The following is an 18,673-nucleotide window of genomic DNA, read 5'->3' as shown; positions in this document are numbered from 1 at the left end:
GGACTGATACTTTTGTTGAACTTGCCTATGTCTTCTTGGTAGATATTATATATTCCACGGCAGAGAGAAACTGCTTTTGAGTTTCAAAGGAAGTCCCTACAAAGTTAATGCTGTTATTATTTGGCTTTCCGTATATAGTATCGCCTTCACATATGCCCTAACGCTGTCGCTTAGACGCACTTTTTGAAAAATCTTGTTATTTATGTAGCATGAATGATGTCATTGCATTTTCGTTCCTGCTGAAATGATCAAATGTTTGTTCGTATCTCGTAATCATATTGGGTGTATAACCGATAATTTCTGGTTGTTGTTGTTATAGTGTTTACCATCATTTTTAGAACAATATAGGCTATACATGGCGGCCAGTATATATGGTGGAGGAAGAAACCGGGAAAAACCCGGATAGAACCACCGACCCACAAGAAGCTACTGGCAAACTTTCTCACGTACCCACATTGGCCGAGCCCGATACTCGACCCCACGCAGACATATGTGAGATGGCAGTGATCCGGAACGCCGAGAGCTTCAGACCACTCGGATAATCGGGGCACCCACAATTTTTGGTAATGAGTTTTATTTGACTGGGGAATTGTAATAGATCATTTCTATATCGACGTGAAAAAATTACTTTAGGCGCAATTTCGAGTTTGTACCCACATTAAACTCTTTCCAAAAGAACTCGTAGGCAAGCATATCGATCCCAATATTAAATACGCCCCAGCCTGTAAGGGGACACTGCATCTGGCTTAGGATATTTCTAGATTGAACATAGACATGGGGTATGTAAAGCAAGCTTGAACCAGGAAGTGCATGTGTATTGTTTGTGTCTTTAAATTTGGTTTAGAAAGAATCATTCTTTATCACGAACAAAAGTTGCAATACGTACGTTCGCTCCTTATACGTAAAGTTAAAGCGGCCCATATTTCGCGTTTTCAATAAAGTAAGACGATTGTGTTATACTACTATTTCCTAACGGTTTATGTTGTATTGACTAATCGTCAGGTTGGCTCTTGTACAGGTGATGCATAATTGTCATGATACCCGGATGGTTAATAGCTTTGATCGCGCAGATTTTTGACCGGCAGTGATTTCATTACGTTTACAATGTACATTAAAACGAGGATACCCTCATAAATCTAACGCAGGATGCCATACCTGAAATAACCACCATCTATAAAGGTAAACCGGTCGGGCCAGCATCAAGCTCATTAATCCAAACAATTAGCTCTTTTTCGAGGCACTATCCCCCATATATCTGGATTTGGAGACTTCGAATTTTTAGGCGCTGCCTATTCCCCTGGGTATATCAATGTCCAGTGGCTTTATGTCCACCTCAAAGAGGTAATACAATTGGCAGTAATTATGGTGGAAATAAATGGTACCTTCCACAAGTAATGTCTGTGCTGTAGGTATTGAGTCATACAAGGACATGTGAGATGACTCATAATGAGAACAAAACTCAATAGACCTAAGTGGACGCATCATCCAGGAGCACACAAACGTATTTTAGACAAAAAAACAGTTGCCATTTAACATAGTAGCCTTTACTACACACTTTGAAAATACTAATTCGCTCTAGTGTCAATGTTGACCATTAAGAACAAGTGTATTATTAATCTTGGTGGTACTGGCTTCTTTACTAGCATCGAAGTATGTGTTATTTGACCATTGTACCTGTTTTATGTCATCGCAGATGCTGAATTTGTTGCCTAGTTGTGGGTAGATCTAGCACAGCCATCGCAATCATTGTCACTAACGATACCTTAAACATCATTAGTTGTAGACACCTAATGTAATAGCCGAAAACATTTTAATCACATATCCTTCTGCTTGAGTACATTATGAGTGTGTATATGATGGTGTATGTAGTCTTGCCTCTTCCGTGACAATGTACGGTTTTTGTCTTTCTGTGACCAAAGTACCGACGTGTGACTAAAATATCGATACGATACCAAACAACGTTTTTAACTCCCATTGCCGTAGGGCATAGCCAGCGTATGACAACACCCTGTGTCCATCGAGCGTCATCATTTCATTATCTCTCGTCTGTGTACAATTTGCTTGCTCCTAGTTATATTTCCTGTTTGGAATTAAGTTTCAATATAAGCTTATATCATTAAGATCTGTGACAAGGTTTGATAATACTATATAAAACACTATAACGAGGCAATACTGCGCTTAATTGTCCGACATTGTTACTACCCAAGAGACCTATATTTTCATTGCATTTGGAATATTTGCTCATATGTTCAGTATCATGGATGTGTGTGATAACGTGTGAGATGTTCACATAATAATAAAGTATCAAACATGATCATCGAGGAACGAACAGGACTGATTTTACAGATTTATCACAGCCTAGTTTATGTTATATTTTGCATATACAGTTATTCTGGGAAATTTAATTAAGACACAATCACAGTTGGCATTGAAGTATTGAGGAATCTATTAACCATCCTTAGTCAAATATTTGATCGGCCATTTTCAGGGCAATCCAATAAGATAGTCCATAATTTCCAATTCCAATCTGCTTGTTTTATTTTGTTCGTATATGTCTTTATATATATATATATATATAAACTTTAATCCCTACCTCTCTTGTGTGGTATGACATAAAACATGTTTGTGGGTAAAGTATGCTTGTTAGAAGTGGATAGCGCGGTATTGGTCACTACAAACATCGCTTTGGATAGTAAGTGTATGGTGTTTAGTAGAAGATAACTAGATGTTGGATAGTATGTGTGGGGTGGTGTTGGAGGCCATAAATATTTTTGACAAACAAATGTTTGGTTGAATCAATAATTCCTCATTGCATAATTTATTTAATGACCATCTCAATAAAAATGTATTGAAAGCCATATACTATAACAAACACTGCATAATTATATTACAAATGGTGAAGTATTTGTTGACGACCATTAAATATCAACGTAAATCATAAACCGTGCTGATTTTATCAATTAAATGTTTAAATGTCCAGTAATAAGTGCATCCAATTTGCAGCATTTGTATTCAGCATGTACAGCATGTTCCATCTGACATATTCTAGATAGTGTAGTTTTTTATGGTCACCATAAGCACCGTTTAACTTTTGCAAGAACCAGGTTGTTGTTGTTGTTGTTTTGGGGGTTAACGCCATTTTTCAACACACGATAGGCTATGCATGGCGACCAGTATTAATGGTGGAGGAAGAACCCGGAAAAACCCAGGGAAGAACCACTGACCCATGAGAAGCTACTGGCAAGCTTTCTCACATACTCACATTGGCCGAATGCGAGATTCGAACCCACGCAGCAAGAACCAGGTGAAAACAATTTTCAATTATGTTCAAGTACTGTGTCCATTTTAGTCAAAATGTAATAGTCAATTAAATCTCCAGCTGGGTGGCAGTTCATTCGATTTCGTTTTAAACCAGAATGCTTTATCTTTTAACTGAAATAAATATATTTCTAAAACAAGTGTTATCTACAAATCAAAACAAGACTATTATTATTTTTTCTTCAAAATTATTTGTGTGCTGGAAAATTGTTGGAAAATAAATCCATGGTTATATCATCCCAGTGAATAATAAATGACTGGTTTTAAGATTAATGCTATTAACATTTCTGAACCAAGTTTAAACTGCATAATTTCTGTTCTCATAATTTTATCTAAACTTGAGCCTAGTGAAATATCGTATATCCAATTGAGTCCTTTGTGAGTCTTCTCATACCCACTCGAACCTTTTGTACTTAATCATTCTTATTCAAAATTAATTTCATTACATAATTCACGTCATGATTTTGAAAGAAGACAACCCTGAAATAAATCATGTATACTATTCAAGAGCTGCATTATGTTCATTCTAAAATGTTGCTGACTCGTTTACAAATTTTTATAATGGTTTGTTACTGGAAAAAAGCAATGCTGCGTCAGCAATTACCTCTGTCATTTCAATGGTTCCACTAACGCGCTAGAAATATTGATTTTGTTTACTTTGGTGTTGTTTTGTACCAAAGTGATAGTCTGATAACTGTGTGCTGACTCAGTATTGTTACTATTCTTCGACAGTTTTGCTAAAGCGTAATCAAGAGAAATTATCGTTCTGTAGAAAATTCCACTACGCGACAGACACCATCCCTACCCCATCCATACTAACGGTCATACCTCTAGACCAGCCACGTTAGTTATATACTAGGACATGTCGTTTTAAAAGGTGTTGAAAATATTTAATTTTTAAAAATCAGTTATTTCATACCCTTGTAATATGTTAATGTTGAAACAAATAATAGCAAACAACTTGATGTTATTGTTATAGAATTTTAATTTCCTTTTCCAGAAATGTAAGAAACAGTAAGCGTGTTGTTGTGCTTTCGATTTTCTCACTTTTTGTCATATGTCACAGTGAAAATGTCTAGCAAAAAATGTATACCATTGTGGAGAAATTAGTATATAGTCGGTAGTGGATATAAGTAGAAAATCTGGTCTTCAAAAAATAGTCGAAATAAAGAAAATTATAGAACATCTGGTATAGGGACTGAAATGGAAACAGGACGAATAGTCGAAAACCCCGTCTAGAGCTCATCATAGAAATAGTAACAATGGTGGAAAATGGTCTGTGTTGATGGAGGTGTTTTCTTTTAAGAAATACATAGAGTAATGAAAAACCCATTTGTAAGAATATGTGAATGAAAAGTAAATAAATACATAAATAAATAAATAAAGAAAACACAAAAAAACCGCCAAAAACCAAATGAAACGAAGTTAAACAGAAATCATTTCTGAATGTGAATTTTTTTAATTTCTGCAATACATAGTATACAACAAAATTGGTTAATTACATAGATACAAGATGAAACTTTCATGTGTGAAACTAGTTAATGATTGCATAAAGACAAATTGTGGCATGAAGCAAACTCCATGTGAATGAAGACTGAATGTAAAATACATCTGTAAATTTGCAACAACATATACACGAAGGGAAAACCGTGGAAGGAAAAAAGTCTCTAATGTTCGTATTCCTCGTTACTGTGCTCCATGCAAAATTCAATCAACCTGAAATTCATCTTCTCGTTCAGCCATAGTCTGCAATAAAAGTTAAGAGTAATACGATTGTAAATAATAACTTAATAATGATAACTAAACCCTGCATTGGCATCGTTAAACGAATTTGCGCCTACCCTACTGCAGACGAAAATCTAGGTCCAGAACGAGAAAAAACTGCAAGAGCAATATGATAAATCATGAGAATATCACACAAATCTGATGAGAATAACACACAGACCAGACCATATAATATACAGTTTGCATTTTATAATTAAATTATCTTTATCTAGGTCAACTTTCTATTCAACAAAATTGCTAACAAGGTAACACAACAAAAAAAATAACAATCTAAGACAGTATGTCACAAAATAGTACTAAGGAAGTCATTCCAGTGGCCAACTTAAAAGTCTTGGCACAATATAACTTTCAAAGTGAGATGCTGTCATCAAAACCTTTCGGCTGAAACCTTGTTATTAAAGAGAAAATTCTTCGATCAGGACTAGCTAGATTCAACTCTATTAATTATATTGATTTAGTTTATAATAGAACTCTATAAAACATCTAGCAAATACATATCAAATATATGCACTGGACAGCTTATTAACAGCTCATCCTTGTATAAACAGTATAAAGTTTGTGATTAATAAAATCAGGAAGAGATGTTTCGGAAAGAAATACAATCGGTATATAATGTAATTCATTATTATTATTATTATTATTATTATTGTTATTGTTATTATTATTATTATTATTATTATTATTATTATTATCATTATTATTCAAAATTTAGAGGAATAATTTGAGGGATTCCCTAACTAAAAGCAACAGCTACTTCTAATGCCACTATTACTACTACTACTACTACTCAGTACTGATGATGCTACTTACAATATAATTTCAGTACCGATCACCACAACTCATCTCACAAAAAATATTGTGTTATAATGTAAGTTTAAATTTTACACTTACTACTTACCACATAAATTCCCTAAATATGAATAGTTTGAACTTTGTTCCCATTGTTACAGCAACAGCAACAAAAGATAACGAGAAGAACAATGAACCCAACCGCCCCACCGCTTGCACTTCCGGCAATGGTCACAGTATTTGAACTGAAAATTAATAAATGAATAAATCAGAAATCCATCCGTGATCATTAATCAAAATGTGCGTCCATCCATCCAGCTATCGTTTGCATACATACATACATACATACGTACGTCCGTACGTCCTTCCGTCCATCCATACACACACACACACATACATACATACATACATACATACATACATACATACATACATACGTACGTACGTACGTACGTACGTCCGTCCGTCCATCCATCCATCCATCCATCCATCCATCAGTACACACATGCACACATACACACATACATCCATCCATCCATTCATACACACACATACATATATACATACGTACATACATACACACATACATACATACATACATACATACATACATACATACATACACACACACATACATACATACATGCATACATACATACATACATACGTACGTACGCACGTCCGTCTGTCCGTCCGTCCATCCATCCATCCATCCATCCTTCCATCCATTGGTACAAACATGCACACATAAACACATACATACATACATACATACGTACATACATACATACATACATACGTTCGTCCGTCCGTCCATCCATATATCCATCCATCCATCCGTACACACATGCACACATACACACATACATACATACACACACATCCATCCATCCATCCATCCATACACACACACACGCATACACACACACACATACATACATACATACATACACACACACACACATACATACATACATACATACATACATACATACATACATACATACATACATACATATTAAGCAGAACTAATAAGAAACATGGATAAGTAAAACAGAATATCCACTCAAAGCAAATTTTAAGTTATATTTCAATATGAAGCTTAGAAAATTGATGTTGAACTTGAATAAATCTACATACATACCTGCAACATATTTGATCGTAGTCCTTTGTTTTATCATCACAGCATTTGTCATCGCATGTACGCGTTTTATAGGTACATACGCCGCCACCACCTGGACATGAGTAGCTATACTGACAGGTTTCTGATGCCGTCGCTTGTTGACCTGCGAATTATACAGAGTATGTGATGCAAGCGGGTTTATATAAGGATAAGAGTCTCAAAACGGTACAAAATATACCGTAATCATGCAAGCACAGTTAAACTCATGCTGTATATGGGGATATCAATAAATACTTTAATTTAATCACAAGCTATTTCAAGGAACTGTAAGTTTATTCAAGTACCTTAAACTCTCATTATTCCCATATTCTTAGCAATTAGCAAATGTGCTCCTAGTATGTGAAAAAGGATGCAGACCAAATGTATCACCTTATGTCACACCTTGATACATTATTATTGTTTGAAAGTTTTGTCTTTAAATACTTGCATAATAATATTGTTCGACATAATTTGATTTCAAACCCGCTGACTCTACAAGAGATCAGTTTCTAGATATTTATAATACGATCTTATTAACTAAAGACCATGACAAGGTAGCTATAATTGTTTTCTTTGATATGAGCATTTCATTTGACCGTGTTTGGTATTCTCAGTTGCTGTGTTAAGGTCTCACTGGATAGTTTCGTATTTTGACACCCCCCTAATTTTTAAGGAAGAAGGCATGAACCTAATTATCACAAGCCTAGCATTTATAAATTCACACATAAGCTAAATCTATAATGTGGTTCAGATTTACTTTGAGTTAGGCTTGGAAATAGGTTGGCTTGTTGGTGACTGCCTGTCACAGTTAGATTTGCATTGGAGATCAAATGCGTAACTTGGGCTGCAAATGAGCTGTCGACTTGGCTTACGTATTTATGTGTGTCTGCTACAGAGGTAAATATCTAAAAATCTAGATGGTTGAGGGGTGATGAAACGTATGCTAGTTTGTTATAGTACTAGTGAACTTTATTCATGCATAAGGCACATACTGATTCTTTTAGCTGCCTTGTCACAGAAAAATATTCAAAATAGCTATTTCTTGTCAAAAATGAATGTAAAATTTAGGGGTTGGTGGCAGTGTTGGTTCAGTATAAAATCCACCAGTTGCATCAGGAATTAACCTGATTACTGCAGTCAAAATCTCACATGTATGCTTTCTACAAAAATCATTAGTTTGTTTTTATTTGTATCTTCAGTGTAAAATTATTCTCATTTTTCTGTAATTGGTCATCGTCGGATGAAAATTCACCAGATAAACTGTCCAGTGAGACCTTAAGTTTCGGAAAGATCCACAGTCAAGGGAGTTAATTACTGCGATAGAACCAATATTTATCATTAAGAAAGCAAAGAGTTGTCTCGAATTCCCGATTCTCGGATTTTCAAACACAGTGATGCAGCATTCTTTTAAGGATGGATCCTTAAATGTTTAATTTTAGTATTTATAAATTATATCGCAAACGACATACAATCATCGCTTGGACTATTCGCTGATGAAACTACACAATATATTATGGTTACAACTCCAAATAAAGCTACCTGATTTTTAAATGTGAAAATATAATAAAAAATATGAAAATTATTTCGCAAATAATTTTTTATATTTCACACTTAAGTATACAGTAAATACTGTTCTGACAAAGGGAAATAAAAAACAGTCTAGAAAACAAGATATCAGCTTCTTCATCTGATTGTAATGTAATTTACCGATCATTAATATGAAGAAAATATAGTAGTGGAGAAAGGCTTTCGCTCCATTGAAGAAACCCAATCGAGCAATTGATTGAGATCTAAATCCTTTACAAATAAGTGTTCTCAGTCATAATGAGCATCGTTAAGATTTACCAAGCCATTCCGTGTTTTAATTCAGTTACCTATAGACCCACGCGCACGAGCGTCTTGATAGCTAAGTGTTACCTCTTACTTATTCCGGTACAAAGACACTATTTAAAAACATCTGTCCTGAATCTCGAATTGTGAACCCACCCGTTTAAATGTGATATATATATATATATATATATATATATATATATATATATATATATATATATATATATATATATATATATATATATATATGTGTGTGTGTGTGTGTGTGTGTGTGTGTGTATATACATATACATATATATATATATATATATATATATATATATATATATATATATATACCGCAGTTGTGTATTATAATATGCTAACTACCTCCCGCTGTGTTATTGTGTTAACGTGCGCTTTTATCCTTATGTAAATATATAGTAAATCGCCACAGCAATGACTACTTTCGCCTGAACCTAGCTAAATGGTATTAAGTTCGATCGATGTAAATTCAGATAATACGTAGGGTGAACTGGCCATATCCAAAATTTATTTCTCCATCGGATATATGAAAGAAGGGAACCTGTTTATTTTGCTGTAATTCTACTATTTTATTGACAAACAATACCTTAATTTTTAAGTTAATTAAAAGGTCTTATTTATAATAATAATAATAATAATAATAATAAGAAGAAGAAGAAGAAGAAGAAGAAGAAGAAGATAAAGAAGAAGAGGAAGAAGAAGAAAAAGCAGAAGAAGACAATGAATGCTTATGGATTTATACTTTTGGGTTGTAAAGCTCCAACACTTATTTACAATAAAAGTATAAAAATATAATACAAATCTCCATGACTACTAGAAAATAAAGGTAAACCATAAAAGTAGCACCGTGAAGTCTTTCAAAAATACATCAGTTTTACCGGCATTTACGAAGAGTAACTTTTGTCATGGTACAGATATTGTGAAGTCTATATCACCATTTACGATGAGTAACTCTTTTCAAGGTAAATATATTGTGAAGTCAAAATCACGAAACAATCTATATGATTCCTTTAAATCCTTAGAAACCTTTTTCATTATTATATCGAGGTGTGAAATTATCATATGACTATGATAATTTTTTAAATTCGGATGAAGTGCAATAATTTTGGAAAACATCCAGAGTAGTGTTTTGACTGACTGAAAGAAGAGAACCTATTGATTTAGTTTGCGACATGCCTGTTGGTAATTAAAATGAATTATATGCAGTGCAAATAAGATTCTTCTTCCTGACATATTGACATATATATTGCAAGTTGTTTTAGGATATAAATGGTTATATCTTTCAAATGAATCATTTTCAGAAATGGAATGTTCAAAAGTAATAAGAAAAAAAAATCCGTCGATAACGTTTCTTCGGAAAACTTTGTGAAACTCCACTGAATGGTCAAAATTATCCCGGCTAAACTGAACTGAAAATAAGCCTACCGAGTTAAGTCTTTGAAACCTGGCAACAGTGTCTTGCTTAATTTGTTGAGTTCCTTAAAGGATACGTTTACTAAAAGTATATTAATTTTGTTCTTTTTTTGAACAGAATTTTTCTCAAAAAGCTCTGTTTAAATAACCCTAATATTATTAAAAGTGGTGAAGAGCAAAACAACAGGGTGAAAAAGTCATTAGGATATAAAGTGTAGATATACGTTTAAATGTATACTCTTCTTTGATGCTGAACACAGCATGAACATAGTTTTGAGTATTTATGGTACATCATGTCAGGAGATGAGCTATCGGACATATTGTATATTATTACCAAGGCAGGATATACTGTCATGGAACACATGAACGATTGTTATGCATGTTTCAGATCTATCACCTTTGCACGTGCATCTTTCACATATTTGAATGCTTTCCAAAATGTTACAAAAATATAATTGAACTTCACATTACCTGCCAGGAAAACAAGGAGCAGGAGCAACACAGTTGCTGCAGAGATTACTGACATGTTGAATAGTAACGTTCCGAAATCAGAAGCAGTGTCATCGACAGCAGAGCTGGGATCAGACGTTTCAAGACGGGTATATATAATAGTTTTCTCCATGACAACGACCCTTTATTGCCGTTTTGTTTCTTCCATATGTCCAGTCATGAATTGAGTTACCAAAGAGACGATGTATTGAAGCACGTACAATGAGTTTCTTGGAAATGTCACGATTAGTATATGCCAATAATTTGTTTTATTTATAGAAAATCCATCCCCTTAGTTAACGTTCTTTAGGAGTGTTAACGTTGCATCATTTCTCAATTTACCAAAGCAAGTAACTTATTATGCATTTAAATTTGAATATACGTGAATTTAAAATGTGACTAATTATGGAATATATGTACATTAACACACAATTCCTGTTGGTAAAGTCAGATTACATTTAAAGTAGTCGTGGTATCGAACGGAGAGGCGGAAAGTCAGATGGTAGAACATATTTGCATTTTAATCCATTTATAAATTTTATTACCTCTATGCAGCTGTAATTATAATGTTTATTATCAAGAGTTATTGGCTTCCTACAATAAAGTTCATTCATGTATATTAATTTTAAAACCTTAAATGTGTGAAAGACATGAATTAATTGAAATAATTAGTTTATATATATATATATATATATATATATATATATATATATATATAAAACAATCGTCTCCGTTTCTCTGTGACACTGAACCGCCCGAGATATGAATGACTGACAGTGTTTAGATTAAAGTCGGAATACACTAATGAAAACAATGTGAGACTTGGTGTGGGACGTTTGTACATGCAAACGTACATTATCAAGACCATCAAATAGTATTGTCTTGAAGTTAGGCATTAGTATTGTTGTTTTCTATTGGTGTCCCTCCACGTGCAATATTTTTCAAAAGTCGTTTTATATGGCACGTTTTCTAATAGGATTTATACGAATAAGACGGTGTATAAAATTTGACTGAATTATTAGAAGTGTAAAATTACTCATTTAATTAGATAACGGTCACGGAGTTTGATCAAAGCCCATGCCAGGCCAAGCTGGTGACTGTAAGTTTTTTTTTTTCTATCCTTTTTCATAACTTAGAAATATAAACTAATCGTGCCAACACCTGTTTGCTATTACAACCCACCACTTGAGTAATAATGGCGAGTGTATTTTTATGCATGAAAGGAGACTATGTGAGACTTGAAATTTGAGTTGTCTCAAACTGAATAACAAATCCACTGACAGACAAGTTCAGTCTTAACAAATGTGCGACTTAATGGCAGATACATCAAATTTTGAATTAAACGTTACAGATAGATTGAAAGACAACTGGAAGACATACAAATGAACAAGTAAAGTTTGAAACAGAATGTATTTGAAAAAATACCTAAATGGTGGTACTGTAAAATACCTGATATAATATTGAAATATAACAACTGATAGATATATTTTATTTAATTTATATTTGATTTAATTAAATTATTTGACTGTTAGTTTTAAATTTTAGTATTTTATTACATGCTATAGTAATGTAATTTTGTTTGCTAGAATTTGACATTTTCGAGAAATTACTTTGATCTGACTGATATTTCTTAAACACCTAATAATATAACTGAGTATCTCAAAGCTGACCTAGTTCGTGACTCGGATCTAGAATTAGTCGGAGTAAACAGCTTCTATTTTATTCATTGTTAGTACGCACTTATAGGATGGAATCGATGCTGTACTGGGTGTACGTGACTTGAACCATGTGAGTAGCCTCTATTTCGACATTCTGGTTTTATCGGAATTGAGAAGTAGTCAGATATAACAATGATAGAATGAGAAATATTTTTAGTTGGGTTTTGAAAACACTTCTACGTCAAGGTATTTTTTTTTTCTTTCTGTTGTAACCAGTTGGAGTTTTATACTTTAATTTTTCTTAAAAGTATTTGGATTCTAAGAGATTAATTTATTTCCTTGGAATATATTTAAGTGCTCATACAGAATTCTTGGACAAAGACATTTATTGAAATTTTATTCGGAATCTTATTATATGTGTAGCAACAAAGAACGGTTGACATGTCAATACTATACTGGCTACAGTATATGTCATCGCCTTCCATTTTGGAATTTCATCGGGACTCGAACTCAAATTCATCAGAACAATTTATTACTAGGAGTTCTAATTTTTAATTCTTGGATTATTCTTGAATTATTTTCGGATTTGATTCTCAAGACCGTAAGTTATTTTTCTTATTTTAACATTATTTTTCTAGGGAAATAAATTATTTGTTAATTTTACGAAGCTTGTTGTATTCACTTTTTTCTTGTTACTGTTTATGAGAGCCTAAACACGTTATACAATGTTACCTTACAATATTAACTAGTATATTAAGAAATAACAACGCTACTAGTATAATTACTTTTAGAATATTAAAAAGCAAGAATGCTGCAGGCACAGTACCATTTAGAAAAACATGAATGTTCCCAGTGCAATACTTGTCAGAAAATTGATAAACAACAATGCTACCTGCATAATACCTGCTGGAATATTGAAACACAACAATGATATAGGTGTAATGCTGAAGAAAAGAAAACCTATTACCAGTACAGTACCGCCAAGAATATTTCAAAGCAGTGTTGAGACTATTACAGTAATTTCGTGAATTTTCGAAATCAACATCAGATGCTAGAATATTGAAAAACATCGACGTTGCTAGTACATAACTGCTACAATGATGAACGCAACATTTACTATTAGAATATTAAACTTTAACAATATAAATATGCTACCTCTACAATACATGCTGAAATTTTAAAAAGCAGCAATGCCACTATAACTTTACATGCTGGGATATTGCAATATACGAATGCTACCAGAGCGAAACATGCAAGAATGTTGAAGTGCGTAAACGTTGCATAAAAGTTCAGCATAAACGTTGAAAGTAAAATACCTATTAAAGTGTTAAAAAAGCCAATGTTATCATAGTCGCTCAACAACTGAAAAGCAGATATGCTTCGAGTACAAGACTCCGAATAATTCTGAAAATAACAATGCAACATGTAGAAGATTCGTTTCATCACATAGAGAAAGGTACTCATAGTAAACCAAACTGACAAAGTAACCTTCGACTGCAAACACTATTACTGGTTCACCTGTTAATACGAGATCAATATTTCAATAGCTATTAACAAAAGCAAACAGATGTGCAAAGCGTATAACATATACAATAGATTGAATACCTTGATGACAAGGCCATAGATAATGCGTGTGACAAATAATATACATTATATCGGTTAATCACACGAATGTAGCCAGTCTGTGTTAATACACAACATATTATATCGTTCGATGACAGAAACGTAGCCAAGTCGCACATATCTTCTGCAAACTAATCTAGATAAAGCTCCACAAGTCTTATGTGTTTGCAATGTTAATAATAAAACGGAATAGAGTATTTACCTCCAGCATCGTAAGTTACTGTTTCATCAGCTTAATGGGGGTGTGAGGGGATTATACCTTGGCCGCTTAGAGGAAGCCATCCTTCGGAACCTCGTAACATCTTCTAATTCTTCTTCTTCTTCTTCTTCTCTCTCTCTCTCTCTCTCTCTCTCTCTCTCTCTCTCTCTCTCTATATATATATATATATATATATATATATATATATATATATATATATATATATATATATAATAGGCTGTAAATAATTGTACACTTTATGTGAAAGGTATTATTAATAATGGCTTATTGTATGTATAATTATTTGTTTTTTTAAATACAAACATTTCGCTGACAAAAATCATATTTCACTTAAAGTTTTCTCCACAATGAAGGGAGCCGTGCTATCTCTGAACCTGTAATCCAAGGGTCTTGGAGTTCGATATCCTCTTTGGACTGGTTAGATCTGTAAGTAGTGTGTCGGATTCGTAATCCAAGAGTCCCGGTTTCAATACCAAAGGCCAACCCGAGTCGGCGTTCTTGGAAAATCCCAGTTTTGGGGAAGATATAGCAGAGAATACGTTATAAGTACAGCTAAAACCAACAGAATTAAAAGTAAATAAAATAAAAACTGCCGCTTTTGAATAAAGCAGATGCATATCTATAATGGTGCATTCGCATTTTTATCAATTCTGAGAAATCAGTATCACCGTTCAATTATTCGAATGTTATAATGTTTGGTTTATATTTGTCACTTGACTTTCCGCAATAATCTGTATTTATTTATTTATTCTCGGAAAAATAGTAATAGATTGGTGCTAAATCAAACATAAAAACAACATTACGAATGAGATGGGAGAATTACTTTATCTAAACCTTGTTTAGTAGCTCAACAAAACAAATGTGGCTGCAGTTGTCATACCGATGTGGCTCATTGATTCAACAGATAAATGGTATACACTATAGACAAAACTATGTAACTTTAGGGATAATGTATCTTGCTACAGTTTATTTTATGCACTTGTATTTGCCATTCGCATGCCAAGGAAGTATAAACGTCCTTAGCTACCTTGGCTGTAGTGGATGCCACATCACAGAACGTAACAGTTTGTCCCCCCCCCCCGCCTTTACCACACCCACCAAATTTGACATCAAAGTAATCTTCTGCGTTCACTTTGAGGGTTCCAACTCGCGCCATGACATGCGACATTTGCTTAATCTCTCCGCATGGTATATCCATTGCATCTCCGCTTGCGCTCATTAATGGTGTCAGATATGAATTTCTGTGTCCTCAGCTATAACCCTTGATTTGGGATAAGACCTTTAACTTATGGTTCAAATTTTGTGTCTCGACGTCTCTGTTCCCTCGGGCAGTACCGACTGATTTTAGAACATGTCCCTCTTTTCTATAATATGTGAGTTTTCCACATGTGTCCTTCTGGGCAACCTGCTGAAATGTTCCTTCCATCTGGTGAGATATTCTATTCGTTTGCTCTGTATATTCCCATCCTTACCGACAGCAGGCTTCCTTCTGTCGATTTTCCTTCCTAATAGTTGTCATATGATGTTTTAGAGGATCTTCATGCCGTTTATTTTGCCACTTTATGTGCATCTATAGCAGCTTTGTCGGCACAGTCTGTGTATCTTTCTTTGTGCTCGTCTTGACATCCTGTTTCCTTTTTGTACTCCTGAAGACGGCATTTTTATACTTTAATATTTGACTGTACAAATCTCAGCCAGAGAATATCTTGACAGGCTGACATGTGCCAATAGCTAGTTCCCAGTTTATGCATCAAACCATCATCAAGGTCAGCAAGGTCCTGGAATCTACTGGACACTGAAATGACACATCATACCGTCGAAATTCTATACGGCGAACTTCGTGGATTCCCATGTAACCTAGTGGATCATGAGATGGTCAAACACTGTCCGCTTGGATCTAAGGTCATTCAGCCCATAAATATGATCAAAGAACTCGCCATTGTCTCTTCTAAACCCTCATTTTCCATCATGGCTTTCCGATGCTCTAGCTGCCAAAGTTTGCATTCATGTCACCCATCACAAGTTTGGTTCCTTACTTGGTACTGTGTCAAACAAGCTTTACAGTTGCTATTAAAATCTTCCATAGCATCCTGGTCTGCCACGTTCGTTGGAGAATTGCACAGCACAATGGTTACCACTTTTAGTTTGACTGTATATAAGTTTAGATTATTCTATTATCAAACTATTTTTTTTAATATAATTTTATAGAATTCTCCATTAGAATGATTCATATCTAGGATGTAACCATACATTTCACGTTTTTGTGTACAACACATTTTGCTTTTAGAATTCAACGCAGAATACCATGGTACCAGGCTACAGTGGCATGCGTCTCATGTTTGAATGACCTCGATTATTTTAAACGTTTCTGACCGTTTATGGCTTTCATCCAATTTCATATTTTATGTCCCTTGAAGGATGAAAGGACTTAGATAAAAGGTATACACCATTGGTTGATTCATGGTGCTTTGGTGATTTCTTATATTGCTAACAAAGGAAACATTTAAAAAGCATTCGGATGAGTTAATGATTGGCACTGAACCGACTTAGGTAAATATATTATTCGTTTTAGCTGCGTATCTGGAATAAAAGTCAAGTCTGATTTACGACTTTTCTGCGTGAGAGCATCCAAATGAAAGATCACCATCTTCGCGGCTTTTATATTAGAATATACTTCATTGCTATTGGAGAGTTATACCTCAAAGCGCAATTTTTTTTTTAAAAACCCTGACATAAATCACCTTATTTAAGGGGAACTATACTAATATGAAAAGATTTTTTAAAATTATATCTAGGTTCAAAATAAATTTAAGAATTCATTATATTATTCACCAATGGCTCCTCATAGGAAACCAAGAGTCGTTTGTGCTTAACTTCTTTGTAGGAACCCTCTCTATGCAAATAACAAATTCTAGCAGAACCTTTGTCACGTGATCTTGCAGTCAAAGCAAATTTCATTAAGGTAGAACATACGTTATTATTATTATCATTATTATTATTATTATTATTGTTAATTTGTTGTTGTGGTTGGGGTCGTGATGACTGTTGTTATTAATATTAACTTGAGTTTTAAAATCAAATGCGAAGTGAAAATGTGTGTTTCGAGTTAAGCCTCTGAACGATTGTACAGGCTAGCAAATTTGACATGTGTGAATCGGCCGGTGTGGACAGGTTACATGGACTCAACTGAAAACGGTCTGATTTATTTTGATACGCTGTGTTTCAGTTATTGCTAAAATGAGTTTGATTTAACTTTAATGCGTTGAGAAAATATCATTACCGTCGCCGTCGTAATCATTATCATCTTTATCATTATAATCATCAACATCGAAATTATCATTATCATTCATCTTTGATCCCATAGGAACCTAAATGAAGTTTTCCATTTGTCTTATTCTTGGGTTTAAGTATTTTGCCTCCCTACAGGACATGCGGGTGACTTAGTGGTTAGCTAGATGGACTATTGACTGAAACGGTGCTGTTTCAAATTTCTACAATCGGAACAGCCTGGATCCGCTACCATGTTATGTTCCTGGGGTAGGAACTTTACACCAGCTACCTCTGCTTTAACTAACATACTTCTTTTGTTGTGTCTCACAGCAGCAAACCAAGCCAAAGCAAAATCAGGACGTGCAGATGGTCTTAATTTTAGACTACTGGGTTCTTCGCCAAGTTGCAACAGGCCTTCCTTTCTGAGTTTGCCTTGATTCATATGAAGTAACAAAATTAAACTTAACAGATACACGTGGTTGTCCTCACTATCAACAATATCATTAAATGAATCTAGATTAGAGGCAATGAACACACACACACACACACACACACACACACGCACACACATGTCCATCTTTATCGGTGCTCACCTAGAATACTATAAACACATAAGCCGTTTCTTGCAAGAGATATATAAACTGTTCATACATATCACGTATGAATTTCAAAGAAGGGCCATTGTTAAATTAATTAGAAAGACTCTCCAGACAAATTGGGGGGCCCCGAGTGGCCGAGTGGTCTAAAGCGCTCTTCGTTACGGATCACTGCCATCTCACCTCTGTCTGCGTGGGTTCGAGTCTCGGATTCGGCTAATGTGGGTATGTGAGAAAGCTTGCCAGTAGCTTCTCGTGGGTCGGTGGTTCTTTCCGGGGTTTTCCCGGGTTCTTCCTCCACCATTAATACTGGCCGCCATGTATAGCCTATCGTGTGCTGAAAAATGGCGTTAAACCCTACAACAACAACAACAACCAGACAAATTGGACTTGGGCTGTTCTTGATCACATAACAGTTAAAAGTGGCATACCAAATAATATATAAGTGATTATTTTTCATAAAAGAAAAGGTTACTGTAAAAACGTATGGACATTA

At 34.3% G+C, this 18,673-nt stretch overlaps 1 protein-coding gene across 1 annotated transcript; it reads right to left on the bottom strand.

The window, feature by feature from the left end:
* Positions 1-4,283: 4,283 nt before the first annotated feature.
* LOC149784565 (uncharacterized) lies at positions 4,284-10,925 on the bottom strand. The gene is made up of 4 exons (XM_089933288.1): positions 10,793-10,925; positions 7,037-7,178; positions 6,002-6,137; positions 4,284-5,064 (listed from the first exon to the last, which is right to left on the bottom strand). The coding sequence occupies exons 1-3, from the start codon at positions 10,845-10,847 to the stop codon at positions 6,014-6,016; spliced, it is 321 nt and encodes a 106-aa protein (XP_089789414.1). The 5' UTR covers positions 10,848-10,925; the 3' UTR covers positions 4,284-5,064; positions 6,002-6,013.
* Positions 10,926-18,673: the final 7,748 nt, after the last annotated feature.

The sequence above is a fragment of the Sinohyriopsis cumingii genome, chromosome 14 (assembly GCF_028554795.1).
Source record: "Sinohyriopsis cumingii isolate HCF-2022 chromosome 14, ASM2855479v2, whole genome shotgun sequence".
Taxonomy (NCBI): Eukaryota; Metazoa; Mollusca; class Bivalvia; order Unionida; family Unionidae; genus Sinohyriopsis; species Sinohyriopsis cumingii.
This window is presented reverse-complemented; position numbering and strand designations above follow the sequence as displayed.

Coding starts and splice junctions, on each gene's coding strand:
- LOC149784565 (XM_089933288.1), bottom strand. CDS start 10,847: ATGTCAGTAATCTCTGCAGCAACTGTGTTGCTCCTGCTCCTTGTTTTC. Junction 7,179..10,792: donor GCTCCTTGTTTTCCTGGCAG/GTAATGTGAAGT, acceptor TATAATTCGCAG/GTCAACAAGCGACGGCATCA. Junction 6,138..7,036: donor TACGATCAAATATGTTGCAG/GTATGTATGTAG, acceptor ATTAATTTTCAG/TTCAAATACTGTGACCATTG.